The sequence below is a fragment of the Dromiciops gliroides genome, chromosome 3 (assembly GCF_019393635.1).
Source record: "Dromiciops gliroides isolate mDroGli1 chromosome 3, mDroGli1.pri, whole genome shotgun sequence".
Lineage (NCBI taxonomy): Eukaryota > Metazoa > Chordata > Mammalia > Microbiotheria > Microbiotheriidae > Dromiciops > Dromiciops gliroides.
The window spans coordinates 528713567-528734950 of NC_057863.1; the positions used below are offsets into that span (position 1 = coordinate 528713567).

The 21384-nt window shown below is 36.6% G+C and overlaps 1 protein-coding gene and 1 pseudogene across 3 annotated transcripts in view; one reads left to right on the plus strand and one right to left on the minus strand.

Annotated features, from left to right (window-relative positions):
* ELMOD1 (ELMO domain containing 1) overlaps positions 1–19993 on the plus strand; it is an 80493-nt gene extending 60500 nt beyond the window's left edge. For 2 of the 3 annotated variants that reach the window (XM_043994715.1, XM_043994714.1), the window contains 5 exons: positions 2085–2153; positions 2767–2790; positions 6089–6139; positions 6817–6950; positions 15134–19993. In XM_043994715.1, coding sequence (XP_043850650.1) covers positions 2085–2153; positions 2767–2790; positions 6089–6139; positions 6817–6950; positions 15134–15306 — 451 coding nt within the window. In that variant the 3' untranslated portion in view covers positions 15307–19993. The remainder of the gene's footprint in view (positions 1–2084; positions 2154–2766; positions 2791–6088; positions 6140–6816; positions 6951–15133) is intronic. The other variant, XM_043994716.1, reaches the window with a different exon arrangement.
* On the minus strand, positions 14172–14724 carry LOC122746179 (annotated as a pseudogene).
* Positions 19994–21384: the final 1391 nt, after the last annotated feature.

The following is a 21384-nucleotide window of genomic DNA, read 5'->3' on the forward strand; positions in this document are numbered from 1 at the left end:
ATAATTAGTCCTAGTTTTTGAGGTTAATTTTCTCAGCAAAGCTGTAAAATGGAGACCTAGACATAACAATACCATCATTCATTTAGATTCCCGGTAAATGAGGCCAGTTTCATTTTTAGCTATGGTTCTATTTCTGTACGTGATCTTTCATAACTAGTTGTGTGACCTGGACAAATTATTTCACTTCTTTGAGGATCACCTGTTTCCTTCTCTGTTTTGCCATCTGTAGAATTCATGTAATAGGTATGAAAGGGTGGCTGTGGGAATCTGTGAGATAATGTATCTAAAGCAATATAAAGGATAAGTTTACATTGTTTATCATTATGGTTATATAGAACTAGCTTTAATTGCTGGGACCCAGGAGAGAGGTCTGGCCCAAGGGACAAGAGTGGAGCCCTGGCTAACACCAAAAATTGGGATGAAAGAATCCTCTTACCCATTTTCTCATCCCACCAGGAATCTTACATCTGCCCCAGACTGTGGTCTACAAAAACTATAGATATTTAGACTATGATCCCCCCTAGAATATGGCCCTCAAGGTTCCAGGAACCCAAAGGAATGAAATTGCCTAAAGTGGTATATGCAACCTCCTCCTTTTCTCCTACATGTAAACATCAGTTACTAAGAGACACATAGGTTTCTGGCATTCTACATGGCACCCTCTGGTGTTCAGGACTGTCACTACAATCTTGTTAATGGTACTCCCACCAAGAACATGTCTAAAAAGCCTCCTGGTCTACAGGTAAGAAATGGGAGAGAGGAGAAAAGGAGAAGATCTAGTGCCACCTGATGACTGTTTTCTGAGCCTAGTTTTGAGCTGTAACCAGTTATATTTCCTAATCTTCTGTCATTATCCCTTTTCCTTCAATATCTGGAAGGAAAGCAATATAGCATCTGGCTATATATGTTTTTTAATTAATTTGATACTATTTTATTTTCAGTTCTGAATTGTCTCCCTTCCTCCTCAGCCTCTCCCTGCCCTCTAAGAGGCAAGAAAAAAAAAAACTATTGCAAATATGTATAGTCGTGTAAAACAAATTCCCTCAATCTAGCTAAATCTTTGAATCATAATCTCTAAATTCTGTTGAAATCATTCCCAGCTTTTGGAAAACTCAAAAATATTTCTTACCTTTTTCACTCAGCTAAATATGCGCATGAAACAGATATTAAATAGCTGCATCTCTATGTAAAAGAGATATAATAGAGATCTGTATAATGAGAGATAGACATCTTTATGTAAATTATAAAAAGATTCATCTGTTTTCCTCCCCCAATTACATAAAGGAATAGCTATGGAGCAAACAGAATTAAATATTATATAATATTTTATTTTTAAAATCTGTTCATGAAAGATTTATTTTGAATATTTGGAAGGTTGGAAGCATTTCACATATTTGTATGATCTAAATGATGAAGTTTTGATACAATGCCACTCCCATCATAAAGTGTATATTTTGAAATATTTCTAGCTCTTTTCCACTTTTGTTCTAGAGTTCAAATGATCAATGCATATGGTTCAAGAAATGTTCTCAGGGGCAGGTAAGTGGTGCAGTGGAGAGAGCACCAACCTGGGAGTCAGGATGACCTGAGTTCAAATCCATCTTCAGACACTGGACACTTACTAGCTGTGTGACCCTGGGCAAATCACTTAACCCCACTTGCCTCAGAAGAAAAAAAATGTCCTCAGGACTACTCAACCAAAGTTCAAAGAGAGAAGATTACTCAGTGCTTCAGTCACAGTATGAAATTTGAATATAGATTATGGATCACGTGAAACTTGACCTAGTCCTCCTTCCCTTCATCTAATCTATAAACCCGAGTAGAACAAATTCCCTTTCATCTCTAAGGAATAACACATTTTATGTTATATATTTCAAAATATTGGAGAAATTCCTAAATCTACATGGCCCAAATAGCCTATTTTAATACTGTATTTAAAGGTAATTATCATTGTCCTCCTGAAAAACTACTCTTTAAAGAAGCAAAAGTGGATGAAACTCTTGTGTGAACATCAATCACTAAAATTGAAATGTCCTTAAAGTATGTGAAGTGCACATTCACTCAATATTTTTCTTCAACAACAGGTATTTTGCTGAATGGGATGTCGTAACAGCTCAACAGGTGCTCTCTGATTCTCTTCATCCAAAATACAGGTGATTCTTGAGGTCAAAGATACTTGGAATTGATGCTATTGTTTTATCACAAACTTTGGTCATAATTTTGTTCTTGTGTGGCTTGTACACTTGACTAATTTAGTTAAGAAGTATCTAGCAGATTGAAATTGCGAATTTATCTAGAGCTAGAAGTACCTAGCCTGTGTAGGTGCCTGTGGCTTATCTACCTCCACAAAAACTACAGCAGTGTCTGGAACCATGGGTGGGCTTGGGGTAGGTCTAAAACTAGGTAGAAATAGCATAAGGCCAATTTCAGATAAAATTCAGATAAAGCTATAGACACTCTTCTGTGATTCTCTGGAGCTTCACCAGCATCTTCTGAAAGAAAGGAGCAATTTGAAATGTTCATAGATTCCCAGTTGTTGTGGATGGTAGCCTAGAGGTGGATAAGAAAGGGAGCAACAAAGTCTGAGAAAGAGTGAATTTGACCAGAGCAAAAAGAATAGAACGGCTAGGAGAATAGAGGTAATGGAAAGAGGGTCAGAGAGTCATGAGTTTGCTTGCTTTCATTTTATTAAATATTCCTTTTTTTGGTTCATTTGTATTTTTTTAATTTACCTTTTAAAAATTTTCTTTTCTTGTACACATAAAGGGAGGTCACTAAAGAAGAAATAAGGTATTTTTCTTTGCATTTTAAGTTATATTTATTTTATCTCATTTCTAGACATTTTATCTACATCTAGATTTTTTAAATTGTCTGATTAAAAATCTTAAAAGCAAGTAGTTCCAAATTGCTTGTTTAACATATCATTTATCTTGAGCTTAGCATATTTGGCAAGCTTGCTTAAGATGAAATTCAAGGGACTGGCAGAAAATATGTCAAAAATATTTTACACAACCTTAATTCAAAATGAAAGATAGCATTTAAAAAAAATCTCCTCTAGAAGAATGAATATCCCACCATTTGTTGCCATGGCCCAACCCAAATTAATGAATAAATTCTGAAAGTTATGGTAGTTGGGGGGGGGGAGGTGAAGGACAGTACAGAGGTGGGGAATATGTAAATATTTACGTGTATCTGCCCTCCCTGCGGAATTCTCTTATTCAAGTGATGCCCAAATGGAATCTGTTTCATATTCTTCAAAAGAACTACTAATAAGTTAATGTGTCAGTAATCTTTATAGAAACTAAAGAGTGGTTATAGATACTGGTCACTGCATTTAAAAGAAACTCCATTGTTTTATGACCACGAAATTGCCCATTTTTTTCCTGATCTATCTCTTAAAGGAGCTGACAATTTGTGTTTGTTAAACAAAATCAAATGACACCATAGCATTTTCTCCTAAGTGCATGGATGGAGTATTTTTATTTCCTCAGTATAATACTCATTTTAGTTTGAGTCTGACTAATGGATCTAACTGGCCTGGGTTCATTAAATTATATGGCATTTCACAAATATAAAAAGCCATAGAGAATTACTGTCCTTCTCTTCTGCTCCCTTTAGGAAAAACTCTATAAAAATGTAGCTTTCTCTTAACCTCATGTGACCAAGATCTAGCCACTTCTGTAGAATGCATTCTAAATTATATGTTGTTATTGGAACATAAGGATTCTAAATGACCCAATGATAAAACTAATCAGGGATGCGTTCTGTGAGCACATGGCGGGCATTGCCAAAGGGAGCATCTGACAGAAAGCGAAGAACATGTTATGGTTTGTGGGGGGAATAATGGAAAATACATTATAAATATATTTTTTAAATAGCCCTATTTGGGTTTTATTGTTTTGTGTGTAAGTCATTCACATAGCAAGGCATCTTCAGTTGTGTCACCTAAGCCTTCAGTCGGCTGCTATAGACATACATACATATGCACACACACACACACACACACACATACACACATATAGTCTTGTGTATGTGTGTGTGTGTGTGTGTGTGTGTGTGTGTACTGGTCAAAATCTCTTTCCTCTGATCTCAATTTTTACGGAAATCCTGCATTTTATATATATATATATATATATATATATATATATATGGAAAGTAATGTATGAATTTTGTAGACAGGTTGCTGGATATTACCCAATACAAAACAGAAGATTGCCTTTGAAGAGTCACTACGTTTTTGTTAACAATGGGAGTAAGGGTATCCAGGTTGTCAACACAACTAGTGTCAGGTCCCTAACCATGAGGGTTTTAGACAGTCTAGCCATGAAAAAGCATTGCTTCAAATGCACATGGTCCTTAGTGAGTAGGCATTGTGCAAGACTGCTCCTTTTATTTCCATTCCTCAGATTCTACTTTAACTTGAGGAACAGGAATAATAGATTTATATCCTTCAGGAGGAAATTTTCCTCCTAGTCATTATTTGGTTGTTGTATTGAATAAGGATGAGAGAAATCAAAAGATATTCCTCCTGACTGACCCTAACATTTGGTTTATGGCATCTTAGAGTTGTACAATGGATTTTCTAAGCTTGGTAAATGACGTTTTCTTGTTTTTCTAGTGTTAACAGAATTTCACTCTGATAAGCATGGTGCTTATTTATATGATTATTTATTTATATGATTTTGTCGCAGAGGAAGGAAACCACTTATACAAATCTTTACCCAAAATGCTTGTCTAACTTTCAGCCAAAATTTATCTTATTTTTTATTTAACTTAGAAGAAGAGCTTCCTTTGCTCGTTTTCTGTTTACGATGTAGGTGCTTCTGCTCTGAAAAGCTATAGCATGTTTTGACATGCATTATAAATTTACTTTAAATTGTAGTTAGCAGTTCGCTCACAGGAATAGAAAGTGAATACATTAAGGTAGAGTGACAAAATATTGCTTTACTCACCACTTGAGAGTGTGGTGCTGCTGGTTTGTGTTTGCAGGATCTTGTATGTGTGTGCCTGTATGGGGGTGCATAGGTGTTTGTATGTGGGTATATTGTATATGTGGGTGGGGGCATTTGTGTATGTATATGTATGTTTGTGTGTATATGTGTGTGTATGTATGCATATGTTCTAAAATGCAGCATGTTTAAGAGACTCTGCTGATACCATCTTCTAATGCCTTATTGTGATAGAGGGTGACCTTGTGTTTTCAGAGCCAGAAGAATGCAAACTAAGGCAAACCTTACCAGAAAAACTTTCTAATGAAAGGAAAGAAGGGCAGATTCGGAATAAATGGGCCTGGAATCAAATACTAGTCTTGGACTTAATAACTGTGGACTTGAATGAGTCACTTTAACCTCCCTAGGTCTCAATTTCCTCACCTATAAAGCCATGTGTTTGCACTAGATCATTTCTAGTGGTCCCTTCCAACTCTAATCAATGATCCTATTATTCCTGAGACTATATGCCCAGTGATTGGTCATCCAAAGACCAGTCTAGTTAAGTCCAAAAAGATTCATTATCACCATAAGGAAAGCTAATAGGTGATTAATTATTTTGGCCAAAGCAACTCATGAAAACATCTATTAAGACATAAAGAAATGTTGTTTGAAGGAATACCCATACCAGTGAAATAACAGTTGTGTTAAAATACTAGATTGTTTCAGAGAATGGTACCAATTCCATGCCTTCTCAACACTAAGTAAAAGCTATGCACGATTGTTTTGTTCAACTACAATAATTCAATTCAAGCCACCAAGCATTTATCAAGTGCCTACTATGTGCCATGCATGCTGTTAGATGCTACAGAACAAATTTTCATCTTCTGAGAGAATAACTTAGTAGGTAGACATCAGGATTGGGTCTTTTATCCCACACTAGAGTGAATTAATTGTCCATGTTAGAAGTGTGAAATGTATCTCATTGCTGATTTCCATAGAAATTAATCATGAATTTTAAAGTGCACTCAATTCCAAATGGAAAATGAAAGATTTCATAGTTGGGTCGCAGAGACCACAAGAGTACTCTGGTTAATATTTTAATGTGAAGAACATTGGAAAAGGGCATATATCAATTTGAGACAATTTAATTTTTTCAGCAAATTCAGCAAAGCAGAATGGGAAAAGAAAAGGTTGGATAAAGCAATTGGGTAAGTCTGTAATTTTGTACAAAAGTTGTCAGCTTATGAAATTAAAAAACTACATGGTTCTTTGTTGAGAACCTAACTATAGAGATTTTTTAAAAGTTCAAAACCAGGTCTTGGCCTTCAGAAACTAAAAGAATTACAAAAGTCCATTTAAAGATTTTGAAAACATTTTGAATAGTATATTCCTTTTCCTTTGGTTAGGTAGAAATATATAGAAAGTGATCAATGGACATTGACTTTTTAAAAAACTACTTTTTGAATTTGCATAACTCAAATGTTAGGTTGCTAGTAAATAACAGTGGACTTCTTGAAAAATTCTTTTCAAGAGGTTGCTGGGCTATTAGGCTTTGATTACAATGACTCTGGAATAGTCCTTAACTCTAAAGTTATTTCCAAAGGGAAAGTCTTGTCTTATGTAGGGCTGATAGGGTCTTAAGGTTAGTTCCCTTTTAATTTCAATGGACAGAGGCCAAGGATCAAAAACAAGTTCTTGGCAGGCATGTTGGAACAAGGCCTGTTTATTAAATCCATAGTGTTTATGAAAGGAGGGATCTGTCTACCTGAGAAATAAGTTTAACTGAATATTGCCTTAAAGGGGAAAAAATATCACACTATCATTTTCTGATGTGCTAAGCCCTGGTATTTAATGTAAGATAGATAATGTGGTTGGCTTTTTACAGGTATTCTTTTGCCATTGTGGGAATTAATATTACTGACCTGGCCTATAACCTTCTGGTAAGCGGCGCTCTGAAAACCCATTTCTACAATGTTGCACCTGAAGCCCCAACTTTGTCTCACTTCCAGCAAACTTTCTGTAAGTTGACTTTTTATGCTACTTATTAATGTTGTCTGTTACTTTATTTGAGCCTATCGCTTAAAACCATTTGTTAGGGACTAGCCTCCAAGTTGGGCATTAAGCAAAAGCCACTAAGTACTGTAGACCAGAACTGAATAGCTCCCAAAAGGAGAGGAGCATTAGCCTTTTTCCAGATGCCTCTGGTCTTCAGTTTTCTGTTTTTATTCTTAAACAGGAATTCTTAATCTTTTCTTTCTATCTTGGACCCCTTTGGGAGTCTGGTGAAGACTATGGACCCCTTCTTAGAGTATTGTTTTTAAATGAATAAATTTTAAATACATATGATTGCAAAGGAAAGAAATTATACTGAAATACAGTTATTAAAATATATTTTTAAATATTCCATGGACCATAGGTTGAGAACTTCTGTTCTAAAAGCATTTTTGTTTTTTTGTGAGGCAATTGGGGTTAAGTGACCTGCCCAAGGTCACACAGCTAGTAAGTGTCAAGTGTCTGAGGCCAGGTTTGAACTCAGGTCCTCCTGGCTCCAGGGCCAGTGCTCTATCCACTGTGCCACCTAGCTGCCCTAAAAGCATTTTTTAAAAGATATACTAACTGGCAGAAACTAGGTAGAGACCAACATCCTTATACCATATACTAAATTAAAGTCAAAATGGGTACATGATTTACACATAAAGAATGATACCATAAGCAAATTAAGATATGGAATTGTTTATCTGTCAGATTTATTGGCATAGAGTAAAATTAAATGCAAAATAGATCATTTTGATTATATAAAATTAAAAAGCTTTTGCAAAAACAAAATGAATGTAACCAAGATTACAAGGGAAGTAGAAAACTGGGAAAGATTGAAAAAATTTCTCTGCTAAAGGTCTCATTTCTTAAATATATAGAGAACTGAGTCAAATTTATAAAAATACAAGTCATTCCCCAATTGATAAATGGTAGAAGGATATGAACAGGCAGTTTTTAGACCAAGAAATCAAAGCTATCTATGGTCATATGAAAAAATGCTCTAGATCACTATTGATCAGAGAAATGCAAATTAAAATAACTTTGAGGTATCACCTCACACCTATCAGAGTGGCAAATATAATAAAAAAGGAAAATGTTGGATGTTGGAGGGGATATGGGAAAGCTGGAATGTTAATCCACTGTTGGTGGAGTTGTGAAAAGATATAACCACTCTGGAGAGCAATTTGGAACTATCCTTAAAGGGCTATAGAACTGTGTATAACCTTTGATCCAGCAATACCACTGCTAGGTTTATATCCCAAAGACATCCCCCAATAGAGAAAAAATACCTATTTATACAAAAATATTTATAGCAGCTCTTTTTGTGGTGGATGAGAATTAGAAATCAAAGGAATACCCATCAATTGGGGAATGACTTTGGTGATTCTGTCCATAATGGTATGGTTTGTTTCATTCAGTAATATTATCTATCTATCTATCTATCATCTATCATCTATCATCTATCTATCTATATCTATCCAAGGCTTCTCATTGGACAGCAGACAGTCTCAAGGACTCTAATGGAAACCTTTCCAACATAGTGAAAGCTGCCTAAGCCAGGCTTCTACTAGAACAGCACTTCTCAAAATTTTTGGTTTTCCTTTACACACATAAAAATTATGGAGAACCACCTCACAGAACTTTTGTTTATGTCAGCAATATCTATCAATATTTACCATCTTAGAAATTAAAACATCTTAATATTATTATGAAAATGTTTTTACCTCAGAGATCCCCCTGAAAAGGATTCCTAAAGCTCCACAGTCCACATTTAAGAACCACTGCACTAGAATATATATAGTCTTTGAGAATTCAAAGTCACTTCTGTATCATGGTAGGTCCTTGGAAATACTAGCTAGGATAATTTCTTAAAAGCGGCTGATTTATGAATGAGGAACTAGAAAGGGGAAAAACCTTAGCCCTAACTCAGTGATTAGTTATTAATATATGAGAGAGGTAATTATTTCTCTCAACATTAAAATTGTGGAGTGCTTTAAATTACTTCAGTTTTCTGTAAGTTTACTAAGTAAAATGCCTTCATCTTTATTTTAACTACTTAAATGTGAATTTTAAGTTTTAAAAGGAATAAAATGAAAGGTCTATTTTATTAAGTATTTAGAATTTATTCTTCTAAGAGATTTTCTAATCTAGATCATGATTTTATAAGTAACTTTTTTGGATCACAAGGGTAATTGACAATGAACAAATGATGCTTTATAGTGATTATGTCTTACTAACAATTATGTTTCATAATGACTGTATTGTTCATAATGGAAACATCTTTCTTATTTTCTCTTAATAAATTGTCAGAATGAATGTTTTTTATCTGTCTGAGTATAATTTAAAATTTCAATCAAGCAAATGTCAAGAGAGAAAACTGAGTAATTTTGAAAAATTAGACCATTATGTTAATTTAATTATGATGAAAAAGGTGAAATAGGGTTGTTGGTCCCTCAAAAGTTATCCCAAACATAATCCATAATCCAGAAGTTACAAAATATATGTGTCCTTCTACTATAAAAGAAATTGTACTAATCTTACAACCTCCTCTAAAGACAATGTTCAATTTTATTTAAAGAGCCTACATTTTAAATAATTGTTTAAAGGTCTTCATACTCTGTTGTCTCCTTTCAGGAAGTTTACCCTGAGTTCTCATTGACTATGCCAACAGAACACAAATACCACTGCAGAGTCTTCAAGCATGATCCCCAAAACAGAGTACTTTCTGAGCACATGTATGGAGAGACTTATCACCAGTAGACCAATGATCGAGTGATGAATTCTTTAGCGTAGGCAACCTATAAAAAATACAAAATGATCCTCAGATCTGTTGTAGTCACCTTTTGCTTCTGTAGTGATCACAGCAAAATATCAGTAAAGGGAACAGAGAATGCTAAGAATCACAGTTTTAAAATCATATATAAATATGTGATGAATGAAAAGTTCGAGAGACAATTTCTGGATAATTCATCATTTTATTAATTATGCCTAGTGAATAATTAATAAAAGGATTAGTCAGTTGGCCATCTCTTGTGAACCAAAAGTAGACCATGGCAGCTTCTTGACACATATGCTTTTGGAAGAGGTAGCAATCAATTCTGTTTGGATAACAATTAATTAAAGAGAATAATTAATATTATGAGATATGGACCTATTCTAATGAGGGGCTGGGGGAAACCATGATTTTGTGTCACTTTTACTCCCAGACCACCCCCAGCCTTAGGCAGTCTAGACAAAGGATCTACCCCCCACTCACACCTGAGGAGAACACAATGGTCTTCCCTAATAGGGTGGGGTCTGAACAAGATTGAAGAGGAAGTTAATCCAATATCATCATCTGCAATGTCCTTCAGATGCTGGCTGAGTAACCTACAAAGGGGCTGATTTCTGAATGAGAAAATAGAAAGAGGAAAAACCTTAGTCCTAACTCAGTGATTGGTTATTAATATTTGAGAGAGGTAATTATTTCTCTCAACATTAATTTAACCATTGGTATTCTAAGTGTGAGAACTTTGTTTAATAAGTGGAAACATTACTGCAAAAACAGAATTTTATCGATCTTTGCATTCTTGCTATAAATGAAACCAGAAGGCCAGAAGAGAGTTTCCACTAAATGGAAGGATGATTCACAGCTTCTCCTAGAGAGGAAAATAGAGGAGTTGGTGTAGTTGATCATATCTTGAATCTAAAGTCAACAAGAGACATTTCATGGACATTTAGTTGTATCATATTGCAATGTTCATAACTATTTGCTTCAAAAGCCACTATGAAAATAATGGTAGCTTATGCCAATATCTGATGCAGAGGGTAAGGAGAAAGAGAAATTCTATGAGGAACTTAATAAGAACCTCTAAATTAGGGGGCAGCTAGGTGGTGCAATGGATAAAGCACCAGCCCTGGATTCAGGAGTACCTGAATTCAAATCTGGCCTCAGACACTTGACATTTACTAGCTGTGTGACCTTGGGCAAGTCACTTAACCCTCATTGCCCAGCCCCCCCCGAAAGAACCTCTAAATTATATTAATAAATTCACTGAAACTCAATTACTTCAATGCAAAGATGGGCATAGGGGAGGATGGTGAAAGATACAATGAAAATCATGTTTTAGGAATGAGAAATGAGAGGACAAGTGTTTGTGAACAATTCAGAAGCCACATGAATATATGTCATAAATATTTTTGTCAAGAGTCACTGAATATAGTACCAAATTTATCACAAAAAATTATATTGATTATATTTTAATGGACAGTAAATAACTGGTTATCAATGTGGTAGTCTTTTCCAATAAAGCTGTTGGTTTGCCACCAGACTACCACTTTATTAGAGCAAAGATTAAAATTAATATTTAGTTAGAAAAAAAAACAATATAAAAAGAATCTAAGATATGGCATGCAGGTGATATGACTCTAATTTGGCCTGCTTAAATAAGTTGTTGGCAGTAAAAAAAAAAATGGGAAATAGATATCAAAACAGACATTGACACAGACCATAATCATTTCCTAAGGGAATTAAATGGATAAAAATCAACACAGAGATAACAGCAAAAAAAATTTTAATTACATCAACCGGAGCAGCTAGGTGGCACAGTGAATAGAGCATCAGCCCTGGATTCAGGAGGACCTGAGTTCAAATCCGGCTTCAGACACTTAACAATTAGTAGCTGTGTGACCCTAGGCAAGTCACTTAACCCCAATTGCCTCATAAAAAAAAATTACATCAACCAACTAACATTTTATCTCCTTGCCAAACACAGATATATGGCAGCCAAGGGCAACACCAGTTTAGAATTTAAACCTATTAAAGAGGATGATGAAAGACTATTAGCAATACCACCTTACCAAAAAAGTGAGAATGCTCAAAGGGAAAAAAAGTTTATAGAAAACTTGAGAAGAGACTGAATTAAACCAGATCTTCAAGAAAACATTTAATAATGAAATTAGAATGATAATGAACAAAATAATAATAGAAAGATCTGTAAATATTTATATAGCAACTCATCTCACCATCAATAATAGTAGGGTTACCACAGTTGGACTCTAAACACTACAATACATGAAGGGTTTTCCTTAAAGGAAATTAATTTCCATTAAAGAAAATAAAGATGGGGGCAGCTAGGTGGAGCAGTGGATAAAGCACTGTCCCTGGATTCAGGAGGACCTGAGTTCAAATCCAGCCTCAGACACTTGATAATTACTAGCTGTGTGACCCTGGGCAAGTCACAACCCTCATTGCCCCACCAAAAAAAGAAAAAGAAAAGAAAAGAAAGATGGGCTAAGCAGTTAGATAAATCCATGGGGGGAGGTAACGTAATTTTAAGAGAATTGAGGAGTTAATTCACAAGATATCTGAAATGGGACTGGGGAGTACAATACACTTGGGAACAATCATGGATCTCATTTTTACCTTAAAAGGGTAGCCAAGAGAATATCCTTAACCAATGAACTGCATGCATACTTTCCATCTCTATAAGATCTTTATGGTGATAGTCTCTACATATATCAAGAACATCTAATAAAAGTATGAAAAAGGAATAGGTAGATGTTTGCAAATGACATTTATAACAGATCACATATTTATGCTGAAATTTGCTGAAAGGTTTAGAAAAAAAGGAAATCACATGGAGTTTATTGTTTGGGAGCTTCTTTTTTTCTTTTAAAATTTGATTAAGTAGCACAAAATGTTCCCTAATGGCTTTCTTCCAAAAAGGGGCTTCCCATGTGTATGTAATAAGTTCATACAAGATTCCTTGAAAACTATAATAACAATGATAATTTTACTTTACATCCCTCTAAATATTAACATTAAGTGAAGCTCAGAAGCATTTGCCACTATCATGGAGAATATCTAGTACAGAGTACAAATGGAAGGATTCCCTGTCTATGGGGAGGTCTTCCCAATGCTTCTTTTTGTTGAAAACATTGTGTTGATTGCATAAAGCTATAGAACACTGCAGAGCCTCCTAAATTGAAATTCATGATCACTAAAGAGTTTGACCTCTCTCTAAAAAAAAAAAAAAGTGAATGAACAGTGTGTATTGTTGAGAATATGAGATACATATGGATAGAGTCCGTAGAAATATTTCATCAGTACATATATCTTGGACAGGCTCTTAAAGTGTCCCTAAGATCCTTTCAGGGAGTCCACAAGGTCAAGAGCATTTTCATAATAATGCTAAGATGTTATTTACCTATTAATATAATCTTCCCTTTTCCAACTACGTATCTATACAAGGCCAGATTTTCTTCATATACTTCAACCAAAACAATATATAGCAACAGATTGTATCTAGAAGCAGATATGAGAATCTGTCTTTTCTTAATCCAGACATTAAAGAGATTTGCAAAAGTACAATAATAATAATAATAATAATAAACAGCTATCATTTATATAGTACTTTAAGATTTGCAAAGCACTGTACATACACACACACACACACATATATATATATATATATATATATATATATATATATATATATGTTATCTTAGTTGATCTTTATAACAATCCTATGGGGTAAGTGTTATTATTATCCCCATTTTACAGATGAGAGATTGAGGCTGAGAGAGAATAAGTGACTTGTCCAGGGTCACACAGAGAATAAATATCTGAGGCTGAATTTGAACTCGTCTTTCTGATTCCAAGTCCAACATTCTTTTTTTCATTTATTTTCTTCCATGAAGTCCAACATTCTTACTCACTGTACCACATATATAAAACAATGCCACTCTTCTTGCTATTTTTTTGTTTTGGTAAACATAGTTATTTTTAAATTAAACTATGTTATTTTAGTTAACATGTAAAGAGTTTGTTATTATTTTATATGAATTTATAAATATTTTAATGCCATTAGTTTAAATTTCTAATGTAGTAAATATCAATGGTTATAAAACATATAAGCAGAAGTTCTTTGGGGTGCTCAGTAATTTTAAATATGTAAAGAGGTCCTGGGACCAAAAAGTTTGGTATAGAGGAAGGTCTACAATGGATCGTTTGTGGGAGGACATAGACAAGTCACATAGGATGAAGACATGGATTAATTGTATTCTGCACCTTTGGAGGAACTACCCACATCTATGAGATCACAGTTCCATTTAAAGGCTCATAAAGTTGTATCTGGTATCCCATGAGATGTTTTATATTTATTTATTCTTTATTGTAACAGATGGCTTAATTTCATTTTTATTTGCATATTAATGTCACATTTACCTCCATGCCATAAGCTTTTGTGTCTTCAGCTTCTTTTGGGATATCTTTTTCTTTTGAGCAACCTCCTCTTCTGGTTTAGGCCTGGTTTATTCCTTTTCAGTCAGTATCATCTCAATATGGCAAGGGGACCTCATGTATGGGTTGATTCAACCATGAGCCCTCTAAGTACGCCGTCGCATTTTGGGGGCCTTGTTAACCTGGATATGCTCAATGACAAGAAAATCCACATCCAAACCCTTCAGTTCAGCATTACTTTCTGCATTTTTAAACATATGCAGCAAGAACTTAGCACTCTTTGGGGGCCAACAACCCATGTCCAACCCCACTGCTTAGCCTAGGTACACCTGCCAACTCCACCATTGTATTGATGGAAGGGAACACATTGTTTCTTCAATGTGACATCTTTCAAATACTTGGCAGCTTTTCAGATATGCATGCTCTTGATAGCTTGAGCTTTTCACGGGTATTCTTGAAGTGGACCCGGAGATTTGAACCCCTTGACTTGCATGATTTTGTGGGGTTCTCTGGATCAAGAGAATACCTCACCATTTTAACTGATTACCTGGGATGGCTCAAGGGAAGAGCAAAATTTTTTTCAATAAAAGACCTTCAATAGCTTTAGTAGAGTTTCTTTAGAGGATTGATAGGGAACCCATGAATAAGACGTGTATAGATAGAATGGGTAGGCATTATCAGTAATAGTAGAAGGCCAGTATCCATTCTCATGAATTCATGGATCTATCATAGGCCAGTCCAACAGTAACTCTTCATTCCTTTCTGATCCATTCCGATCCCTTCCATTCTGATCCATTATATGAATAAGTCCCATTCTATGAAAGAAGTATGCTGTCATTGGGATTTTATCCCCCTTTTCTGACAAACAAGGTGATTCTGAATTAGAGATTAATGAGGGGATTCCCCCCACCCCATTTTCTTAACATTGTTTTCTCTCTCCCAGGTTATTTGATGCATGAATTTCACAAGTTCTGGATTGAAGAGGACCCCATGGATATAATGGAGTTCAATCGCGTGCGGGAAAAATTCCGCAAGAGGATCTTAAAACAGCTGCAGAATCCAGACATGGCATTATGCCCCCACTTTGCTGCCTCAGAAGGTTTAATCAATATGTAGTCAATCCTTATTATTCTACTGGAAAATACTTGGGACACTGCCTCACTTCCTGTGTTAGAGCTCTGCTTAAGTCACAACTCCCATACTGAATGAACATGGCAATTGTATGCATGCTTTTTGGTGCAGTATTTTTATCTCTTTTGGTTATTATATGTATCAGATCCCCAGATACTATTTCTGGGGCATCTGCCATCAAATTCGTGCTCATATTGTGGCAATTTGCAGTGTTACATCTTGACATCCAGGTACGAAGAGAGTTTTTTCTATTTTTTTAGATTATCCCCCCTCATAATTCATCATCAAAGAATTGTATTTCTCTATAGCTGTGTTTTGTATATGTGAAATAACTAGCTGAATCTTGTACTGTGAAAGCCTTTTAACTTATTGATATTTTTTTTTTGACTGCTGCTATTGACATTTCAAGCCAAGTCCATGCTTGGGCCTCATTCCAATGATGTATATCACTTTAATGTAATGCAGGCAGACACATGATAAGCCAAACTCTTCCTTGCAAGCTTAGTTGCGCTTCATGAAAATGTAATGAGGCTTACCAGATACAAGCTTTTGTAGGGGCTGCTCATTCAAAAGAAGGCAGAATTCCATTGTGACGTCTCCTAGTCATGATCCGCATCGTAGCCATCTAAATATCAAATTATCTTACTTCCATTATTTCATCGGCTGAGAGGCCTAAATCCATCTGTGATGCCTGAACACTAACAAAAGATGGATCCCTTCTAAAGGATTTTTTCCACTGCCTGACTCCTGTTGACACTTAGGGTTAGTCTACAGCCTGGTTCTGATCCACACTCCTGTGTTTGGGGAACTGAGTGCTGAATGGGACAGCTTACTGTGTTGGGAGGGAGGGAGCACATGCTAATATTGTGTGTGGAAATTGGTGGCAAAGGAGAAACCTAGAAGTATCCTTTCTGCAGATTTTGCTTTAAATTAAAAGTTTAATCCTCTATCATGATGTTCCTTAAAAGAAGGGAAAAACCAGATTCCCAAACTGGTAACAATTAAAAGGAGAAAATAAAGTAAAATCTTTTGGAAAAAAACCCAAACAAACAAAAAATCCCACCTTCCCCCATTTAGTTTGGAACGATGACTGTATAGTCTGTCAACTGGTGTTTACCATGGCATTTCATACCCATGGTATTTTATACCTTCTATCAATTTTAGTATTATTAGAAGTTTGTGTAATCAATAGCATATGAAAATGACTTTTGAGTACTGACCAAGTAATTGTCAGTTATATGAATAAATTACATGTCATTCTAAAAGAGAGCTTAGTGGGTTTGTTTTTTCTTCATTTGTTCACATAGGATTCCTGGATATGCATGTGGGAAGTGAGTGAGAGGTTCAAAAGAAGGAAAATGGGAGTCGATTATACATCATATAGTAATTCTTAGAGACAAAATATCTTTGTTTCAGAGAGAAGCTCTCTGTTCCAACTATTATCTAGGCCAGGTGGTGTTTTAATGAAGGAATGGAATTCAGTCTGTTTTTCTTAATATCTACCAAGATTATCTCATGTAGGGGGAAAGAGTGAATGAGGATGTAGCAGAAAAACCTTATTCTCCTCCACAACTGAGCTGGGCACTGCTATGGCCCTTAGTGAACATTTATCTGCTTCCTGGCTGCTTTACCTTTTCCAAGTCTCTTAGGTTCTCTTCTTAGTATCATTCAAACACCAGGTGGCTTTATTTTTCATCACATCTGTTACTGCCTGCTCTGTGACCTTCTGAGAGTGGGTAAGAGAAGGAGGCAGTAATATGCACTGATACCTGAGTAGCCCAGCACAGATAGGAGGTAATTGGGAAAGCTGGTGCACACTGCAAATGATCCATCTTGGGAGCTCATTTCCTCAGTATCTCTAATTCCTTTAACCTCCCTGTGAGAACTAAGGTATCACTTCATACACACATTCAGCTCTTGACAGTCATATGTGTCTATTGTCCTTTCCAATTTCTCGCTGGCCTGTTTCAGTGTGAAATGCTTCTTATCTTGTTTGTCACTTCAACAAGTTCTTGTCTTTCTCTATTCAGATTTCTATAGCTGATGACATGAAAGACTCAAGTTCATTCCCATTTTTTCCTCTGGCTCCATGAGTGGGACCTTTCTATTGTTCCTTAACAAGGCTGTGCATATTTTGAGATGAATGGAGACTGACTGACTCCAGGTGTATAATTAGAATTATTAGAATCCTCATTCACACCTTTTTGGGGAACGTGCATTTTCATCAACAACACTTCGGGGACCGGGAGGGAGAGGAATGTAAAAGGTGAAAAGCATTGAAAATGTGTAACTTTAGGGGGCAGCTAGGTGGCGCAGTGGATAAAGCACCGGCCCTGGAGTCAGGAGTACCTGGGTTCGGATCCGGCCTCAGACACTTAACACTTACTAGCTGTGTGACCCTGGGCAAGTCACTTGACCCCAATTGCCTCATTAAAAAAAAAAAAAAGTTTAAAAAAAAAGAAAGAAAATGTGTAACTTTGTTCTTCCCCAGCATCCTGAATGAGTTGCTCTGCTTCTGTGGCCACATTCTCTCTTAGTGGAGGATGGCCACTTAAAATTGTAACTATGGGCCAAAGAAGGAGAGTTCTACCCAAACACCCCTAGCTATACTATAAGCATATTCCATCTCTCTCTATGGAAGATGAACACATTTGTTCTTTAGTAAAGGTCTTCTTGCATTGCAGGCCTCCCATGTGTGCAGAAAGACAAATATAACCAGACTTTGAGGCAGTCCCTGCCTCCTAGATAGTCATTATCAATCATTTTATTCATTTGGATCCATGGTTATTGAACATTATGACAGGGTAGAGCCATCAGATATCAGAGTGAGTTAAGATTTTGTGCTTACCTAATAGCTTGAGTAGTTTTTGTGTATTTGTTTATTTGTTTGTTTTGGGGAGGGGGTTGAGATTAAGTCTCCCCATCTCACCCAGGCTGGAAGTGCAGTGACCACTCACAGACCTGATCTCTTTACTGATCTGCATGGAAGCTTTTACCTGTTCTATTCCTGACCAAGGCTGGTTCACCCCCTCCTCAGGCAGCCTGGTGGCCTCACTGTTGTCTGGTGCTTAAAATATTAGTACCAGCTTTAGTATAGACACCTAATCAGCTTTAGACCTACTGCGGCTCAGAACTTCTTGGTATAAATGCTTCACCAATCTTGACTTCCTCATTAGGTCTAGGTTTCAGGCATATACCACCATACCACTGACCTGGTCATCATTTATTGCATTTGATTTCTTAGGGACTAAATTCACAGCAGATCATTCAGCTTGTTTTGTTCTTTATGCCACTGTGATGTGGGGGATTGGTTGAATCGATCAAATTAATTGTGAGGCGTCCCAAAGAATCACAAGACTCAATGACTCAGTTTCCCAAGTTTTGTTAGAAGACTGGTGGCCACAGGGAGAATTCAAGGAAAATGGTTATATTTATAGTGAGAAAAAGTAGGTTATCTCCTCATTATCTTAATCTCCTCCTTAGGGAGGTTCATATCTTAATTTGGAATTCTTGGGGTCCTAAGACATCCCCCGAGGCAGGTACCTTTTCCCCTGGAGGTGTGTTTTGGGGGTTTAAACATCATAAGGTGAACCTAAGGACATATTTGGTCATTTTGTGCATATTGATAAGAATATAAACCTTAGTTTCTCTGTTAACCCTTCTGACTACTATTGATGACTCAAGTCTGTTAACCCTTTTAGGCTCCTCCATCAACTGGAGACAAGCAAGTAATATCCTTCTCAATTCTCTGTGCAAGCTCATTCATCTCAAGCAAAAGCCATTCTACTCCTCTATCCTCTGGCAAGGGAACAGCTCTGCTTCTTGACTGATATAGGCATTTTCACAGGCACCAAGTTGGGTTGATTGCAGGCCTACCCACACTAGATACAGAAAACAGAGGGTTTTCATTTCTATGAAGCACATTTTTCACTTCCTAACCCCTAGTAGGACTGGTAGAAGTGGGGAGGAGGGAGGCCTGCAGAGGCTCAAGTTTTACCTTAAAGACCAGGAAAGGCAAGCACCTGAGACTTTATGAAATTATCAAAACATGGGCTTAGCTTGAATATGAAGTTTTAGATGCATCCTGGATTCCTCAGGAATTATCCATTGTCTATAAGATGAAAGAGTTTGAATGCTACTTTAACTTCTCCCCAGTCTTCTGCCCTATCTGCATATAATATTGTTAGGGCCAGAGGAAGCAGAGAAGAGTTTACTTCAGACTCTGTCCTTAATGTTCTCTTTCCTGTACATTCCCTGAGGCAAAGAGCTTGCATAAGTATTACACTTCAGACACAGATACATCAATACTGTGGCATTTCAATCAGCCCTGTGTTAGGTGTCTGTAGTATCCCTGACTGCCCCTGCTTCCGGGGTAGGGCAAGATTTGGCCTTATGCTTTTCCCTTGTGAGAGTTAAAACAAACCCCAAATAAAGGACTATTGCTATTAGCATTGCTGGCCAGCCCACTTCTTTTGTGAAAGTCCTATTGCAATAGCCTCCTCATTGGCTTCCTTGCCTCTGGTCTTCCAACTTTCCAATGCTTCTTTCATACAGCTGCCAAAATAATCTTCCTGTAGTTTTCCTGCAACTAGGTGGCACAGTGAGTGCCAGGGTTGGAGGTAGTAAAACCTGTGTTCAAATCCAGCCTCAAACACTGTGTGGTCCTGGGCAAGTCACTTAATCTCTTTTTGCCTCAGTTATCTCAACTGTAAAGTTGGTATAATAATAGCTCCTACCTCCCAGGGTTGTTGAGGGAATAAAATGAGATTATATTTATAAAGTGCTTAGCACACTACCTGGCACACAGTGGGTGTTTAATAAATGCTTGTTTCCTGCCTACCTGCCTACTGCACAGGTCTAACCATATCTATCATTCTTTTGCTCAAACACCATCAGTGCTTCCCTACTATTTATAGAATAAAATACAAACTTCTTAATTTGGCAGCTAAGGTCCCCTACAATATGATTCCCACCTACCTTTCTATTCTTATACTAGGCTTCTCTCCTTCACACATGGAATATTGTAGGCAAATGGGGGTACTAACTCTTGCTGGATCTTGTTCTGGCCCTTCCCATCTTGATGCATTCCTATAGCGCACATCTCTTGTAGTAGAATCCTCTCTCCTCACCTCTGCCTGTTGAAATCCTTAGCTTCCTTCAAGTCCCAGCTTAGGTGCCATCTCCTCCATGAAGCCTTCCCCAGTCATGCCAGCTCAAGTGATCAGTTAATAATAAATGGTATCTGTGACAAAGAGTTTTACATATACCATCTTATTTGAATTTTGGGACAATCCAATAAGCCAAGTACTACAAGTATTAGTTATTATCCCCATTTGCATATGAGAAAACTGAGATTAAGAGAAGGAAAGTGATTTTTCTGTGATCACAGCTCTAGTGAGTATCCGAGGCAGAATTGGAATCCAGAGCTTCCCAACTGCAAATTTATTGTACTATAACGCCTGCCAAATTTCCTTAGATCATTTTGTTTTGAGCTCTCATTTTCTCCTATCACCTACCTTGTATCAGAGTATATGTTGTATCTACTCCCCCTGAACTATAAGTTTCTTGAAAGATTGGGTTAAGCACTTTTCCATCTCTGTGTAAGGATGCTGGCTTCTACCCCACCCCCCACCAAAGAAAGTACAGAAGAGATAGAATTCTTCATTGAATCAATACAAGGCCTAAATTAGGTACAAACAAGTCTTTAATCAACTTGGGAGGAATGAAGTGCTTTTATCATTGGATAAAGGGAAATGACATTCGATGGGAAATTTCTTAGGATTGTCTGGAAAAAAAATCAGACATACCCCTGGGCCTATCTTGAACACACCAATCTAGTTCATAAGCAAACATTCCAACAGTAGTAGACCAGCTCTAACCAAGCCCCTGAAGGGAAGGAAGGTGATTCTTTGGAGCCATCATAGGTCTCATTATCAATGGGAGTCAGTAGCAATGTCCGCACAGCAGAAATGGCTGGTCACAGCTTCTGTATCTGACACTGAGAGAAACACTGCAGACAGATTAAACACACTTAGAAAGGCAGCTGCAGAATTCTACCAGAGC